We start from the raw sequence: 15,965 nt of genomic DNA on the forward strand, positions 1-15,965 counted from the left end.
TGATCATTTGTAGTCATCCTTGTACTCCAGTCTATTAGGCTCTGAGTATTATCAACTTCAAATTAATTCAGTAATTGATCAATTTAGGAAATGACATGGACACTTATGACCTCAGCTGTTTTGCACTCTAAAGCAGTAACAAGCAAGCAAGCAAGCAAGCAAACAAACAAACAAACAAACAAACAAATTCCATGCCCAGCTGGGTTAGAGTTGTTGCTGCTGCCAGGGTTGGCAGCTGTGTGTACTAAAAATCACATCCTCTGTGCCCTCCAATGACTTGCGCATTTAATCATGCAGTCTTCATAATATCAATACTAAGAGAAAGAAAATTGCTGGTCACCATATAGTTGAGATGCTAGTCACAGATAAGCACAGCAAAAAGACTCTCACAATTACAGCTTTCAGCCACTAAGGCCTTCGTCAACAACACACACACACACACACACACACAAACACACACACACACACACACACACACACACCCACAAATGCAACTCACACACACAATTGCAGTCTGAGGCAACTGTTGCGAGCAGCAGCACCAGCGCATGATGGGACTGGCGACTGGGTGGGGTAAGGAGGAGGCTGGGGCAGGGAGGGAGAGGAATAGTATGGCGGGGGTGGTGGACAATGAAGTGCTGCAGTTTAGACGGAGGGCAGGGGAGAGTAGGGTGGGAGGATGGGGGGGGGGGGGGGGGACAGTGAAGTAGCAGAAAAGGAGAGAAATAAAATGAGAGAAATACAAATACTGGGTGTGGTGGTGGAATGATGGCTCTGTCGTGCTGGAATGGGAACAGGGAAGGGGTTGGATCGATGAGGACAGTGACTAATGAAGGTTGAAGCCAGGAGGGTTACAGGAACATGGAATGTATTGCAGGGAAAGTTCGCATGTGGGCAATTCAGAAAAGGTGGTGTTGGTGGGAAGGATCCATATGGCACAGGCTGTGAAGCAGCCACTCAAATGAAAGATATCATGTTTGGCAGCATGTTCAGCAATAGAGTGTAACCACATGACTGGTTTCACAGGTAACCCTGCCTGTGATGGGATAGGTGATGTTGGTGACTGGACTGAAGTAGGTGGTTGTGGGAGGATGTATTGGACAGGTCTTGCATCATGGTCTATTACAGGGGTATGTGCCATGAGGTACGAGATTGGGAGCAGGGGTTGTGTAAGGATGGATAAGTATATTGTGTAGGTTTGGTGGACAGCAGAATACCACTGTGGTATGGGTGGGAAGGAAGCGTGCAGGACATTTCTCATGTTTGGGCATGACGAGATGTAATCAAAACCCTGGCAGAGAATGTAATAAAGTTGCTCCAGTTCTGGGTGGTACTGAGTTATGAGGGGAATGCTCCTCTGTGGCCGGATGGTGGGACATTGGGAGGTGGTGGGAGACTAAAAAGAAAAGGCACGGGACATTTGTTTTTGTACAAACTTGGGAGGATATGGCACAGCTTGTGCCATATGGATCCTTCCCACCAACACCAGCTTTTCTTAATTGCACAGGTGGAAACTCTCCCTGAAACACATCCCACATTCCCATAACCCTCCTGGCCTCAACCTTCGTTAGTCACTGACCTCGCCCATTCAGCCCCTGCTGTGACTCAAACAAAAGGTGGTGTGCTTTGACAGACAGAAAAAGGGGACACCACTGGAGAGAGGTGTGGGCAGTCATAGCTTCGCAAGTGCCTCACAAAGTAGTCATCCATTTGATCAGTGTCAGCAGTACTTGTGAAGTGCTCTGGGCAAGCCAGGGAGCATAGGCGTTTGGGGGTCATTGACAGCTATTGTTGTCTGAACCTGCCCAATTGGAGAATTTATGCGGTTAGACATTTCAAAATGTTTGAAGGTGATTTTCCTGTGCTTACATTGCTTTATTTGAACATATTTTCTGGTCTCTATATATGAAAGTGTGTTGCCGTGAGGTTGTTTTAAATGTAGCTTGCTGTTTGCTCCTGAAGTCTTTGTTCATATTCATGATTTATTGCATGGGTTGCTGTTACAATTCTTTAAATTCAGAGTGGTGCTGGGTAGTAAATTACGTTACCTGTGCCAGGGTTGATTTGTTTCACTGAGATTATTATCTTGAAAATCTGTGATCATTGTGACTATTTGCTGTTTTACCTTCTTTCCGTACTGGCATTTAATCTATTCAAGGCAGCAACGTGTACTGAGCAGAGGTAATATTTGACACCCTTGTTTTTCCACCAGATACTTTCTAGAGAATTTTGGTGTTGCCTCTGCAACAGATAACCAATGACTGTAAGACAGATTTATAACTGAATATTTTGTGAACTGGTTTAATGGAAAATACAAATGTTGGTTTGATCCACATATTTCAAGACTTAGATTTCCTTGAGTTGTTCACTTGATCTGACTGCAGCCCCCGTCATGTCTGTAATTTATATCTTGTACACTCAGTCAAAATTGTGTCACTGCACTTAGGGGTTCACTGCAGTGTCCTGAGCTTAGCTGCATTAATTTGATTTTGTGTGCATGATGTTGGCATCTCAGTAATTTAATATTTGATAATGTATGCTCTGTACTCCAGGCGTCTGCACTAAATTTAACTGCTTGAGGATCTAGCACTGCTATACACAGGTGTGAGCATTGGAGCCTGGTTAAGGCTTGTGATCCTTCTTTTGCACACTTGCAGTCTAGCAGTACACTGTATGTCCCTCCACTGACTGTCGAGTAGTCATTCTACTTAGGCATTAAGTGAGTCTACTATTGTGGGTGATGATGTTATCAGAGGCAACTCCATGCACAGAATTCACATGCAAGATAAGCTGTATATGTTTTGTACTACCTCTCAGCAGCTTTGACACAATTTTGGAGTGTTTGTTTCAATAGCTTGTCCTCTCTAAGTGGTCACTAAATTCCATGTTAAATAAAAGGGTTATAAATTTTTATACCTTCAGATTGGATATTGAGACTGGTATATTTTTTACTGTTTCATTTGTTAAATTCTAAAAGAAAGCAGGTTCATATGTTAATGCCTTCCTAAAAATATTGGTTGGCATGAAGAATTTTGCCCATGGTATTCACTAAGAGAATGGAGGTCTCTTTCTCCTGTTGATAGTATTATATGTCTGTTGCTCAAAATTATTCTAATAAATGGGGATTTTGATCCCTCATTTGCACGGATTGAGTTCTTGCCCTCTATTGCCACCATCTTGTCCCTTCCATGGGGGAATTATTAGTAGCATGACTGTGCCCCTTGCAGCTTAGAATTATTGTTCTTCATTTGGCTGTTTGTTACTTGCTAAAATTGTCATTTGAAATAAAGTGTTACTTACTGATCTCTTGGTTTCTAAGGGGTTACTGTTAAGGACAGCAAAACAAATTTTTATGTTCCTTTAAAATAAATTATTGCATTTTCTATATGAAAGCTTTATATTGTTGAATTGTTGTTTTGAAATTTTAAACTTTGTCTGGGTTTAAAGAATCTTTACATTTTCATATAAAGTTTTTTGCTTGTTTTAATTCTGAAACCTTTTATGAATCAATAATTTTGGGTGCAATAAATGATGAACGATGACGAAAACCCTGGGGTCCACTCCTTCCACTGAAACCTTTTTTGGCAATTTTGGGGCGCCAAAGTTTCCCCATTACAAGCACATCAGACTTTTTCATTGTGACTATACCTAGTACGATATGAAATGAAACCTGCAGCCAGAGGGTAAGAACTGAGGCATAGACAACACGAAGTTTTAGGAAAGGGAGATCATGTGCAAATAATATGTTTAAACAACTCACAGAAAACAGTGCTAAATACATGAAAAAGCAGTACTCAGAATTCAATAGAAAAAAGTGAAAAAGAATCAAGGGCTGTATTGTGAGCAAACACTATCTTATCTATCGCTGACACCACTGTCCCGCAATTTGCGCAGGTTTGGTATGGTTACAATCGGATGTGGCAAGGTTAGTTTGAAGGGGGTGGCCGGATGCCCTTGCTGCCACCACCCCATACAGCCCAGGAAGGAATCAGTGTACCCCAGCTGTCTGTGTCTAGTGTAAATTATGAAATAGTGCAAACGTCTTTCAAATGGCAGTGAATCGTGTAGATGAGGCAGGACGTGGGAACCAGCCCAGTATTCACCTAGCAGGATGTGGAAATCCTAAAAACTACATCCAGGCTGGCCGGCATACTGGCCCTTGTCAGTAATCCGCCAGGCGGATTCAACTCGGGGCTGGCGCACCTACGCGAGTCCAGGGAGCAGTGCATTAGCGCTCTCGGCTAACCTGGTAGGTATTGGGAGCAACACTGTAGCTATCAAAAAAGCTTATATGGGTAGCATTAAGATATTCACAAGGATTTCAGATCATTTTTTTATGAAAAAGATCCTCAGACAAGGCTGTCATCTCTCTGATATTATTCACAATATATACCAGGTGGCTGTAATTGAAGTGCAGCTACTCACGAAGGTCCAGTGTGGGCTGTAATCATTGTATGGCACCGAAACTCAGTAGATATGCTAATGCATTAGTAATTTAAGATGGAAAAATTTAGTTATAATTTTGGCCACAAGGTGCAAATTTGGCACTGTAAAGCACCTTGTCGATGTATCTGGCACTCATGTTGAACAAATTACATAAATGGTAGTAATAACAAAATCAACATTATGCCTTACTCACTTGTTTGATATTTCCTGCCCACATCCCATCCTTAATCCATTACATGCAGAAACATTTCTACACATATTTCTCACATTCACTGCATTTCCTGTTATCTTACCAACAAACTAACGTCTGCCACTGGCTTTACCTATGTCTGAGATTCTGTGTTCATTCAACTTCATATTGTTACATATGAGGTGTGCCTGGAAACTAAATATCATTTCATTCATTCTAGTGGGCAGGCTACTCTTGTCAATGATGGTTTGTTGAGAAAGTGAATGAGATAATTTGTGAAAATAGACAGTTCACAATAAGAATGCTTTGTGGGTTTCCAGAAATTTCAAAAACTGTTTTGTATGAAATTGTCACAAATCACTGAAATTTTTAAAAATTGTTTTTCTGTCAGTTTCCAAAAATGCTTATGGACATCCCAAAAAAAGCAATTTGGGAGTACTGTGACATTTCTTAGCCAATAAAGTGATAAGGGAGATGAATTCTTAAACAGAATTGTGACTGATGATGAAACCCTGATTTGTCATGTCACTCCAGAATCAAAACAACAGCCAGTGGAGTGGAGGCACTCACAATACTCCAAAAAACAAAAATTCAATACAACATTTTCAACACCAAAAATCATATGTACTGTGGTCTGGGACAGACAGGGCATTCTGATTGTTCAGTTGCTTCCCAGAGATGAAACCACCAATGTGGTATGATACTGTGACATGTTGAGAAAACTTCAGCAGGCAATTCAGAACAAAAGACGTAGAATGCTCAGTCAAGGCATGACAATATTCTGCTGGTGTCACTCGAAATCTGATTCAGTAGTTTGGTTTGGAGCAGTTCAATCATGTGCCATACACCCCTTATCTCACTCCTTCTGACAACCACTTCTTATTGAACTTGAAGTGTGATTTTGAAGCAACAATGATGATGCAGAAAACAATGTACAGCTGTGGCTGACTTCAGTGGTGGCTTCTTTCTATGAAGAGGCCATAGAGAAGTCAGTTTCCTACTATGACAAATGTTTCAACAATGGTGGTAACTATGTAGAAAAATAGTTTAAGAAATGTTCTTTTTTGTGACAATAAATTTTTGTTTAAAAAAGTGTTTTTATGAATTTTTCAAAACAGTAGGTTACCTTCTGGAAATGTCTCGTAACATACTTGTAAGACTTGACTGATTTCACTGACGTTGTAGTCACAGTATACTATATGTCTGTCTTTTGTGAAGAGCACAATGAGCTGTGTGTGGCTCATGTTCCCACTGTCATGTACCTTACACCCAGTTTTTAATGTACTTCCACATTACTACACTAATTTTAATTACTACTGACACTGAGTTGCTGCTTTGCCTGACTGAGAACGGAACTAGCAGTGCATATCAATATACCCCCTCTTGTTGTATCTTTGCTTGACTGCTATTACTTCCCGGTTGTCTGTCGTAAGGGAGTTCGGGTTGCGAGTTCGGGCTGCCAGTCAGTTGGAATGTGTCTGGAGCGCAGTCCGGACCTGCCAGTCGCGGAGTTGCAATGCAGCACCGGTGCAGTCGGGTTGGAGCAGCAGTGAGGTCTGCGTCGACATGGCTTGTCTGACCATTGCCGCCACACATCACTTGAGCTGGGCCATGGTTTTGGTGGACCGTCGGTCGGTCGTCCTACCAGATGATGCGTGTTGGCTCACCGATCATTCATGAGTCAGCTCTGTGTGTGTGTGTGTGTGTGTGTGTGTGTGTGTGTGTGTGTGTGTGTGTGTGCATTGACTCCCAATTTGTCTTTGTGTGTGCTTAGTTATTGTTGGGTATGGTTCAGGTCTTCATGCAAGTGTTTGTCAGGTTCTGTGTGTAGTTGGCGTTATTTCCTGACGACTATCTTAGATGCTGTTGGCATTTTCAGGGGAGACAGTCGGTTGCTGCAGACCAGGGAAGTTATTTCTGAGCGATGCAGTCGGCTGGGTCCACTGGCGGTCCCTGCACAGTGTTGTAGCGTGTATGGAGCTGTCCAATTGCTACAGCTTTCATGGTTCACTGGCCCACGATGCCAAAGGTGAGTAGTGGTTTCAACTACCCAAGCCACGTCCATTCATGTTGTAGTGGTTCATATCGGTTTTTTGCTGTTGAGGAGGTTTCCCAGTGATTGAGCAACACCGAGTGTTTCCATTACTGAAATTTAGCCACCATGCAGTGCAATTACCTATATTGCTTGACTACTATTCGAGTGCACCAGTGGAATTTTCTGCCTTGTGGCTTTTAGTGTTCCGGTTACCTGCCCTGGCCACTAATGTAATTTCAGGCAGCATCCTTTACTCACCTGTTCTCGCTGTCCAACATGGTGTGTAATTTTGACAGCTAATACATACATCATTGTGGATTATTATATTAAAAACAAAGATTCCAAGACTTATCAAGCGGGAAAGCGCCAGTAGATAGGCACAATAAATAAAACACACAAACACACACACAGAATTTCTAGCTTTCGCAACCAACGGTTGCTTCTTCAGGAAAGAGGGAAGGGGAAGGAAAGACGAAAAGATGTGAGTTTTAAGGGAGAGGGTAAGGAGTCATTCCAATCCCGGGAGTGGAAAGACTTACCTTAGGGGGAAAAAGGACAGGTGTACACTCACACACACACACATATCCATCCGCACATACACAGACACAAGCAGACATTTGTAAAGGCAAAGAGTTCGGGCAGAGATGTCAGTCAAGGCGGAAGTACAGAGGCAAAGAAGTTGTTGAAAGACAGGTGACGTATGAACAGCGGCAACTTGAAATTAGCGGAGGTTGAGGCCTGGCGGATATCGAGACGAGAGGATAGACTGAAGGGCGAGTTCCCATCTCCGGAGTTCGGATAGGTTGGTGCTGGTGGGAAGTATCCAGATAACCCGAACGGTATAACACTGTGCCAAGATGTGCTGGCCGTGCACCAAGGCATGTTTAGCCACAGGGTGATCCTCATTACCAACAAACACTGTCTGCCTGTGTCCATTCATGCGAATGGACAGTTAGTTGCTGGTCATTCCCACATAGAAAGCGTCACAGTGTAGGTAGGTCAGTTGGTAAATCACGTGGGTGCTTTCACACGTGGCTCTTCCTTTGATCGTGTACACCTTCCGGGTTACAGGACTGGAGTAGGTGGTAGTTGGAGGGTGCATAGGACAGATTTTACACCGGGGGCAGTTACAAGGGTAGGAGCCAGAGGGTAGGGAACGTGGTTTGGGGATTTCATAGGGATGAACCAAGAGGTTATGAAGGTTAGGTGGATGGCAGAAAGACACTCTTGGTGGAGTGGGGAGGATTTCATGAAGGATGGATCTCATTTCAGGGCAGGATTTTAGGAGGGATCTCCAGCAGGGATACGACTTCCTAAAATCCTGCCCCGAAATGAGATCCATCCTTCATGAAATCCTCCCCACTCCACCAAGACTGTCTTTCTGCTGTCCACCTAACCTTCGTAACCTCTTGGTTCATCCCTATGAAATCCCCAAACCACGTTCCCTACCCTCTGGCTCCTACCCTTGTAACTGCCCCCGGTGTAAAACCTGTCCTATGCACCCTCCCACCACCACCTACTCCAGTCCTGTAACCCGGAAGGTGTACACGATCAAAGGAAGAGCCATGTGTGAAAGCACCCACGTGATTTACCAACTGACATGCCTACACTGTGACGCTTTCTATGTGGGAATGACCAGCAACAAACTGTCCATTCGCATGAATGGACACAGGCAGACAGTGTTTGTTGGTAATGAGGATCACCCTGTAGCTAAACATGCCTTGGTGCACGGCCAGCACATCTTGGCACAGTGTTACACCGTCCGGGTTATCTGGATACTTCCCACCAGCACCAACCTATCCGAACTCCGGAGATGGGAACTCGCCCTTCAGTATATCCTCTTTTCTCGATATCCGCCATGCCTCAACCTCCGCTAATTTCAAGTTGCCGCCGCTCATACCTCACCTGTCTTTCAACAACTTCTCTGCCTCTGTACTTCCGCCTTGACTGACATCTCTGCCTGAAATCTTTGCCTTTACAAAAGTCTGCTTGTGTCTGTGTATGTGAGGATGGATATGTGTGTGTGTGCAAGTGTACACCTGTCCTTTTTTCCCCCTAAGTTAAGTCTTTCCGCTCCCGGAATTGGAATGACTCCTTACCCTCTCCCTTAAAACCCACATCCTTTTGTCTTTCCTTCTCCTTCCCTCTTTCCTGAAGAAGCAACCGTTGGTTGCGAAAGCTAGAAATTCTGTGTGTGTGTTTGTGTGTTTTATTTATTGTGCCTATCTACTGGCACTTTCCCGCTTGGTAAGTCTTGGAATCTTTGTTTTTAATATATTTTTCCCATGTGGAAGTTTCTTTCTATTTTATTTACATCATTGTGGATTATCATGTTCATAACCTTTTGTGTTTGAGTTCTCATGTACTGATTGATGGCAAGCAAGTTGTTGTGTCAGTCAGTCTGTGGCTGTCCCCTCGTTGGGTTCTGGCGGATCAAGTATAGTTGGGCTCACCACCTATCTCACCTAAGTGAATGAGGACAGACAGACCTCCCTGGAGGCTTCTAATGCCGTTGTTTTTATTGTCTTTACTACCAGTGTTTTATTATCTGTTTTCAGCTGCTTAAAATTTAAGGCTTATGGTTATATTTTTTTAAGAATTTTGGAAAATTAATTACGAACTTTCAGCCTTCCAACTTATTCTTAAAATTACCTTTTAAGCTTAAACATTATGGCCTTCTGCCTTTAAAGGATTATGGTAATATATTTTAAAATTTTGAAACCCAATCAACCTGGTTAAGGGATCTAACATTCCATACACCAACCCATAGAATGACATATTTGTTTCCCCAGATGACATTTTCCGGAGTAGTCCACACATGAAAATGTGAACGCAGGGGTATTCCCCCCCCCCCCCCCCCCCCCCCCCGAATATATTACCAAGGAACAGTCGGAATTATAGTTGTAAATTGTTGTAGTTGCGCTGGAAAAGTCCCTGAGCTTCAAGCGCTAATAGAAAGCACAGAAGCTGATATCGTTATAGGTACAGAAAGCTGGCTAAAGCCTGAAATAAGTTCTGCAGAAATTTTTACGAAGTCTCAGACGGTGTTCAGGAAAGATAGATTAGGCAGAATTGGTGGTGGAGTGTTGGTGTCTGTCAGTAGTGGTTTATCTTGTAGTGAAGTCGAAGTAGATACTCTGTGCGAATTGGTGTGGGTGGAGGTTATACTTAACAGCCGAATTAAGTTAATAATTGGCTCCTTCTACCGACCCCCAGACTCCGAAGATACAGTTGCGGAACAGTTCAGAGAAAGTTTGAGTCTCGTAACAAATAAATACCCCACTCATACGGTTATAGTTGGTGGGGACTTCAACCTACCCTCGGTATGTTGGCAAAAATACTTGTTCAAAACTGGTGGTAGGCACAAAACGTCTTCCGAGATTGTCCTAAATGCATTCTCCGAAAATTATTTAGAGCAGTTAGTCCACGAACCCACGCGAATTGTAAATGGTTGCGAAAACACACTTGACCTCTTGGCCACAAACAATCCAGAGCTGATAGAGAACATCATGACTGATACAGGGATTAGTGATCACAAGGTCATTGTAGCTAGGCTCAATACCATTTCTTCCAAATCCATCAGAAACAAACGCAAAATAATTTTATTTAAAAAAGCGGATAAAGTACCACTAGAAGCCTTCCTAAAAGACAATTTCCATTCCTTCCGAACTGACTATGCGAATGTAGACGAGATGTGGCTCAAATTCAAAGATATAGTAGCAACAGCAATTGAGATATTCATACCTCATAAATTGGTAAGAGATGGAACGGATCCCCCGTGGTACACAAAAAAGGTCCGAACGCTGTTGCAGAGGCAACGGAAAAAGCATGCGAAGTTCAGAAGAACGCGTAATCCTGAAGATGGGCTAAAATTTACAGACGCGCGAAATTTGGCACGTACTTCGATGCGAGATGCCTTTAATAGGTTCCACAACGAAACATTGTCTCGAAATTTGGTAGAAAATCCGAAGAAATTCTGGTCGTATGTAAAGTACACAAGCGGCAAGACGCAGTCAATACCTTCGCTGCGCAGTGCCGATGGTATTGTTATCGACGACTGCGCCGCTAAAGCGGAGTTATTGAACGCAGTTTTCCGAAATTCCTTCACCAGGGAAGACGAATGGAATATTCCAGAATTTGAAACACGAACATCTGCTAGCATGAGTTTCTTAGAAGTAGATACCTTAGGGGTTGCGAAGCAACTCAAATCGCTTGATACGGGCAAGTCTTCAGGTCCAGATTGTATACCGATTAGGTTCCTTTCAGATTACGCTGATACTATAGCTCCCTACTTAGCACTCATATACAACCGCTCGCTCACCGATAGATCTGTACCTACAGATTGGAAAATTGCGCAGGTCGCACCAGTGTTCAAGAAGGGTAGTAGGAGTAATCCATTTAACTACAGACCTATATCATTGACGTCGGTTTGCAGTAGGGTTTTGGAGCATATACTGTATTCAAACATTATGAATCACCTCGAAGGGAACGATCTATTGACACGTAATCAGCATGGCTTCAGAAAACATCGCTCTTGTGCAACGCAGCTAGCTCTTTATTCGCACGAAGTAATGGCCGCTATCGACAGGGGATCTCAAGTTGATTCCGTATTTCTAGATTTCCGGAAAGCTTTTGACACCGTTCCTCACAAGCGACTTCTAATCAAGCTGCGGAGCTATGGGGTATCGTCTCAGTTGTGCGACTGGATTCGTGATTTCCTGTCAGGAAGGTCACAGTTCGTAGTAATAGACGGCAAATCATCGAGTAAAACTGAAGTGATATCAGGTGTTCCCCAGGGAAGCGTCCTGGGACCTCTACTGTTCCTGATCTATATAAATGACCTGGGTGACAATCTGAGCAGTTCTCTTAGGTTGTTCGCAGATGATGCTGTAATTTACCGTCTAGTAAGGTCATCCGAAGACCAGTATCAGCTGCAAAGCGATTTAGAAAAGATTGCTGTATGGTGTGTCAGGTGGCAGTTGACGCTAAATAACGAAAAGTGTGAGATGATCCACATGAGTTCCAAAAGAAATCCGTTGGAATTCGATTACTCGATAAATAGTACAATTCTCAAGGCTGTCAATTCAACTAAGTACCTGGGTGTTAAAATTACAAACAACTTCAGTTGGAAGGACCACATAGATAATATTGTCGGGAAGGCGAGCCAAAGGTTGCGTTTCATTGGCAGGACACTTAGAAGATGCAACAAGTCCACTAAAGAGACAGCTTACACTACACTCGTTCGTCCTCTGTTAGAATATTGCTGCGCGGTGTGGGATCCTTACCAGGTGGGATTGACGGAGGACATCGAGAGGGTGCAAAGAAGGGCAGCTCGTTTTGTATTATCGCGTTATAGGGGAGAGAGTGTAGCAGATATGATACACGAGTTGGGATGGAAGTCATTACAGCATAGACGTTTTTCGTCGCGGCGAGACCTTTTTACGAAATTTCAGTCACCAACTTTCTCTTCCGAATGCGAAAATATTTTGTTGAGCCCAACCTACATAGGTAGGAATGATCATCAAAATAAAATAAGAGAAATCAGAGCTCGAACAGAAAGGTTTAGGTGTTCGTTTTTCCCGCTCGCTGTTCGGGAGTGGAATAGTAGATAGTATGATTGTGGTTCGATGAACCCTCTGCCAAGCACTTAAATGTGAATTGCAGAGTAGTCATGTAGATGTAGAGCATGTGGTCATCATTAAGCCATACAGTAGAGCTGCATACCCTCAGGAAAAATGACTGCATTTTCCCCTTGTTTTCAGCTGTTTGCAGTACCAGCATAAAAAGGTCATGTTGGCTAATGTTATGCAACCAAGTACATCAACCATCCTGACAGTTGCCCCTGTAGGCTGTCACTCCTCTTCAGAAACTACAGATTTTTCATGCCCTCTCCACAGATACCTCTTCACTGTGGTCACATCTACAGTACATCTGTGGCTGTATTGCTGAGACATCCAAGCCACTGCATCGTAGTGAGGCCCACAGTTATGAACATTTATTTCTCAAAAATGTAATGGCTAATTTAATCAGGTGTTTGATACTTTAAATGCTCTACAAACAAAAGATAGAAAATCTCAGCTGATGATATACTAACATCTAAAAATTTTATTATATGTCCATTGAATGTATAAATGCTAGTTTACCTTTCATAAGTTGAGAGCTGTGATTGTCTTAGTAGCAATCTTTATACAAGTACTTACTTTTCCATCGCTGTCCCTTATTCGCCTGTCAAATTCATTCCCTTCCATGACGAGATATGTACTGTCAGGATGAATGATGCCACACTTCATTGCTATGGCTCTCGCAGTGTGTATATTGTCACCTGTTATCATACGGACTGTGATCCCTGCCTGTTGACATTGCTGTATGGCTTCTGGAACCTTAAAAAAATTAACATTAGTTATACTGGTCAATGGTGTTGTTGAAGGAGGAGTAGAAGAAAAGAGAGGGTGGGGTAGGGTTTAGATTGTGTGATTAACACACTAGGCAGAACTATGGACCTTAGTCATCAATTGCTGATATACATGTAAGCAATCAATTGCTGATATACATGTAGCACAGGAGGGCTTACTGCTACACACACAAGAAAAGATGTACACCTTTGGTCTTCTGTTTTCCACACCAGGAAAATAATTCCTTGATCGGGAGAGTTAATTCATAAGGAGGGACAAAAAATTAAGATAAGTATAGAACAGGGAGTGAACGAGACAACATCATACACACTTAAATATACAATTATAATTTATGGAATTCACACCCTCAGTTCTCTCTCTCTCTCTCTCTCTCTCTCTCTCTCTCTCTCTCTCTCTCTCTATCACTCCCCCCTTTCCACTTTCACCACTGCTCAAACAACACCATTCTCTCTCTAAACTAAGTAAAATTATACTGCCAAAAGTGTATTTAGACATGTGCAATATGTTAATGTTGTACAACTACATTCACAGTTCATTCTGTTGCAGCAGTTTGAATATTAAAGAAAAGTATGTATATGGGTTATGAAGGCAGTAAGGTGAGCTAAGTAAAATAAGCTTGTAGTGTTACACATTACTGCTGGTAGCATGCAGACTTTACTGCCTGAGCAACAACAGGTAGAAGTTCAGATTTTAATAATGTAGTGTATTTACACTGATGTACTGTTCTGGGTTTCATGTGCAATTAATGAGAATTATGAAGATATTCATTTGAAGCAAATTTACTCACAGCTGTGCAACATGATCTTTTACCATGCACCAAGTGACTTCAAGAAAAGGTCAATTGCTTCACCATGATATCCTATGTCATTTATTGTAAGCAGTGAAAATCAAATAATATCTGATCATCACAAACCAATTCTGTAATGTAATGTAAAGAGAAAGTCAGAGTTTGTCTATCAGTCAAATGATACAGATCAGTCTTTGTGTGGTATTAAAGCTGGTGTAAGCTATTGATTGTAATGGAAGTTAAGTTGTGATGCAGTACAGTTTATTCAGAGAAAAGGATTAGTTCCAAAGTATATTGTTTTCACAGATGACATTTATTTATGTGACAAAACTGTTCCAAAGGTGAAGTCAAACCTAGAGAAATTTACATAAAAGTGAATGAATTTTATATTTTACAAGATGGTAATTCAAAGAGATCGTATTTACAACTTTTCATAGAAATATGTGACACCTGTTTTGACTAAGGTGATATGAAATAATTTTTCTAAGAGAAATTCATCCTGGGAACTTAAAGATCATAGTTTACCTCTCCTATTGTGATTTCCTGTGGCTCATACTCTCAAAGACAGAAAGCGATGGTAATTCAGTAAAAATATTAAATAAATGAAGAATGAAGGGGACCACTAGCCATTAAGTAGAAGCACATATGTCCCTCATGCAATGTTGCTGCACAAGAGTGTGTGTGTGTGTGTGTGTGTGTGTGTGTGTGTGTGTGTGTGTGTTTACTCAAGGTCATTGAGCGATTTACCTGAAAGCTAACAAAGTTTTTATTCCTTTTTTCGTCTGCCTGTTTGTGACTCGACACTTCTACTATTCAGTGAGAAGTCTCCTTTATGCCTAAATTATTTATGTTCTACCAGAATTTTCCTTACCACATTTGTAAATGAAGAATAGTAACACAGTCAACAAAGATGCCAAACTCAGTAAAATGAAGGTGACATAAGTGGTAGAAAACAAACAAGTACTTGATTAACACTGAAATGAAACATTAGCAGATATAAAAAGAATTCTCACATTAGGAATAAAGGTTACATAGAAGGGATTGAGCAAAGGAGGTATCAGAATATCAGAAGCAGAGAGGAAAAGAAGTTTTCTAAATATGAGCCATCTTGGTGTCAAATACTGATACAGAACCGAGGAACTAATCCCTGAAAGTGAACACGGAGTACAATATTGTATGGAAGAGAAATGTGGACCATGGAAAACATTGAGAAGTAACAACTCGGAGCATTTTGCAATATTACTCTACAGAAAATACCCTCAGGTTTCAGGAAGAATGTAACAATTCTGATTCCAAAGAAGGCAGGTTCTGATAGGTGTGAACACTACCAAACAATCAGTTTAATGAGGCACGGTTGCAAAATATTTGACATGAATTACTCACAGAAGAATGAATGAACTTCTAGAAGTTGATCATTGGGACAATCAGTTTGGGTTCCAGAGAAAAGTAGGAACACACACGGCAATACTGATCCTACAACTTATTCTTGAAGGTAGGTTGAAGAAAGGCAACCTATGCTTATTGCATTTGTAGATTTAGAGAAAGATTTTAACAATGTTGACAGGACTACACTCTTTGAAATTCTGAAGGCAGAACATACGGAGAGCAAAAGGTTATTTCCGACCATAGTTGTAATAGTTGAGGACTATGAAAAAGAAATAGTAGTTGAGAAGGGAGTGAGACTGGGTTGTAGCCTATCACCAATGTTATTCAATCTATACACTGAGCAATCAGTAACAGGAACAAACAAGAAAATTGGAATGGGAATTTCACGTCACGGAGAGGAAATAAAAAGTTACAGTTAAGTATATTAACCACTACCTCGCAATATCTCCTCTCACTCATGGCTTTCACACTTCTCAGTTCCTCTGAATATGAAACAAACGAGGTATACTATTATTATAACACAAGACAGAAAAATGATATGCACTGTGAATGGAAAAATCTCTCTGGTACAAAAAGGATTAAAGTACACAAGTACAAAAATTTGTAATGCACTCGGGAGTAATATAAAGTGTCTAAAAGAAAATAAAACGCTATTAAAAAAAAAGCTAAAGGAATTTCTAGTGGAAAAATGTTTTTACTCTTTAGATG

General features: G+C 41.6%; 1 protein-coding gene across 1 annotated transcript in view; it reads right to left on the bottom strand.

Moving 5' to 3' along the window:
- LOC126295032 (plasma membrane calcium-transporting ATPase 2-like) overlaps positions 1-15,965 on the bottom strand; it is a 606,942-nt gene that overhangs the window by 151,045 nt on the left and 439,932 nt on the right. Inside the window, exon 14 of the mRNA XM_049987282.1 lies at positions 12,872-13,051. Within this exon, the coding sequence (XP_049843239.1) occupies positions 12,872-13,051 (180 nt within the window). The remainder of the gene's footprint in view (positions 1-12,871; positions 13,052-15,965) is intronic.

The sequence above is a fragment of the Schistocerca gregaria genome, chromosome 11, assembly GCF_023897955.1.
Source record: "Schistocerca gregaria isolate iqSchGreg1 chromosome 11, iqSchGreg1.2, whole genome shotgun sequence".
NCBI classification, from domain to species: domain Eukaryota; kingdom Metazoa; phylum Arthropoda; class Insecta; order Orthoptera; family Acrididae; genus Schistocerca; species Schistocerca gregaria.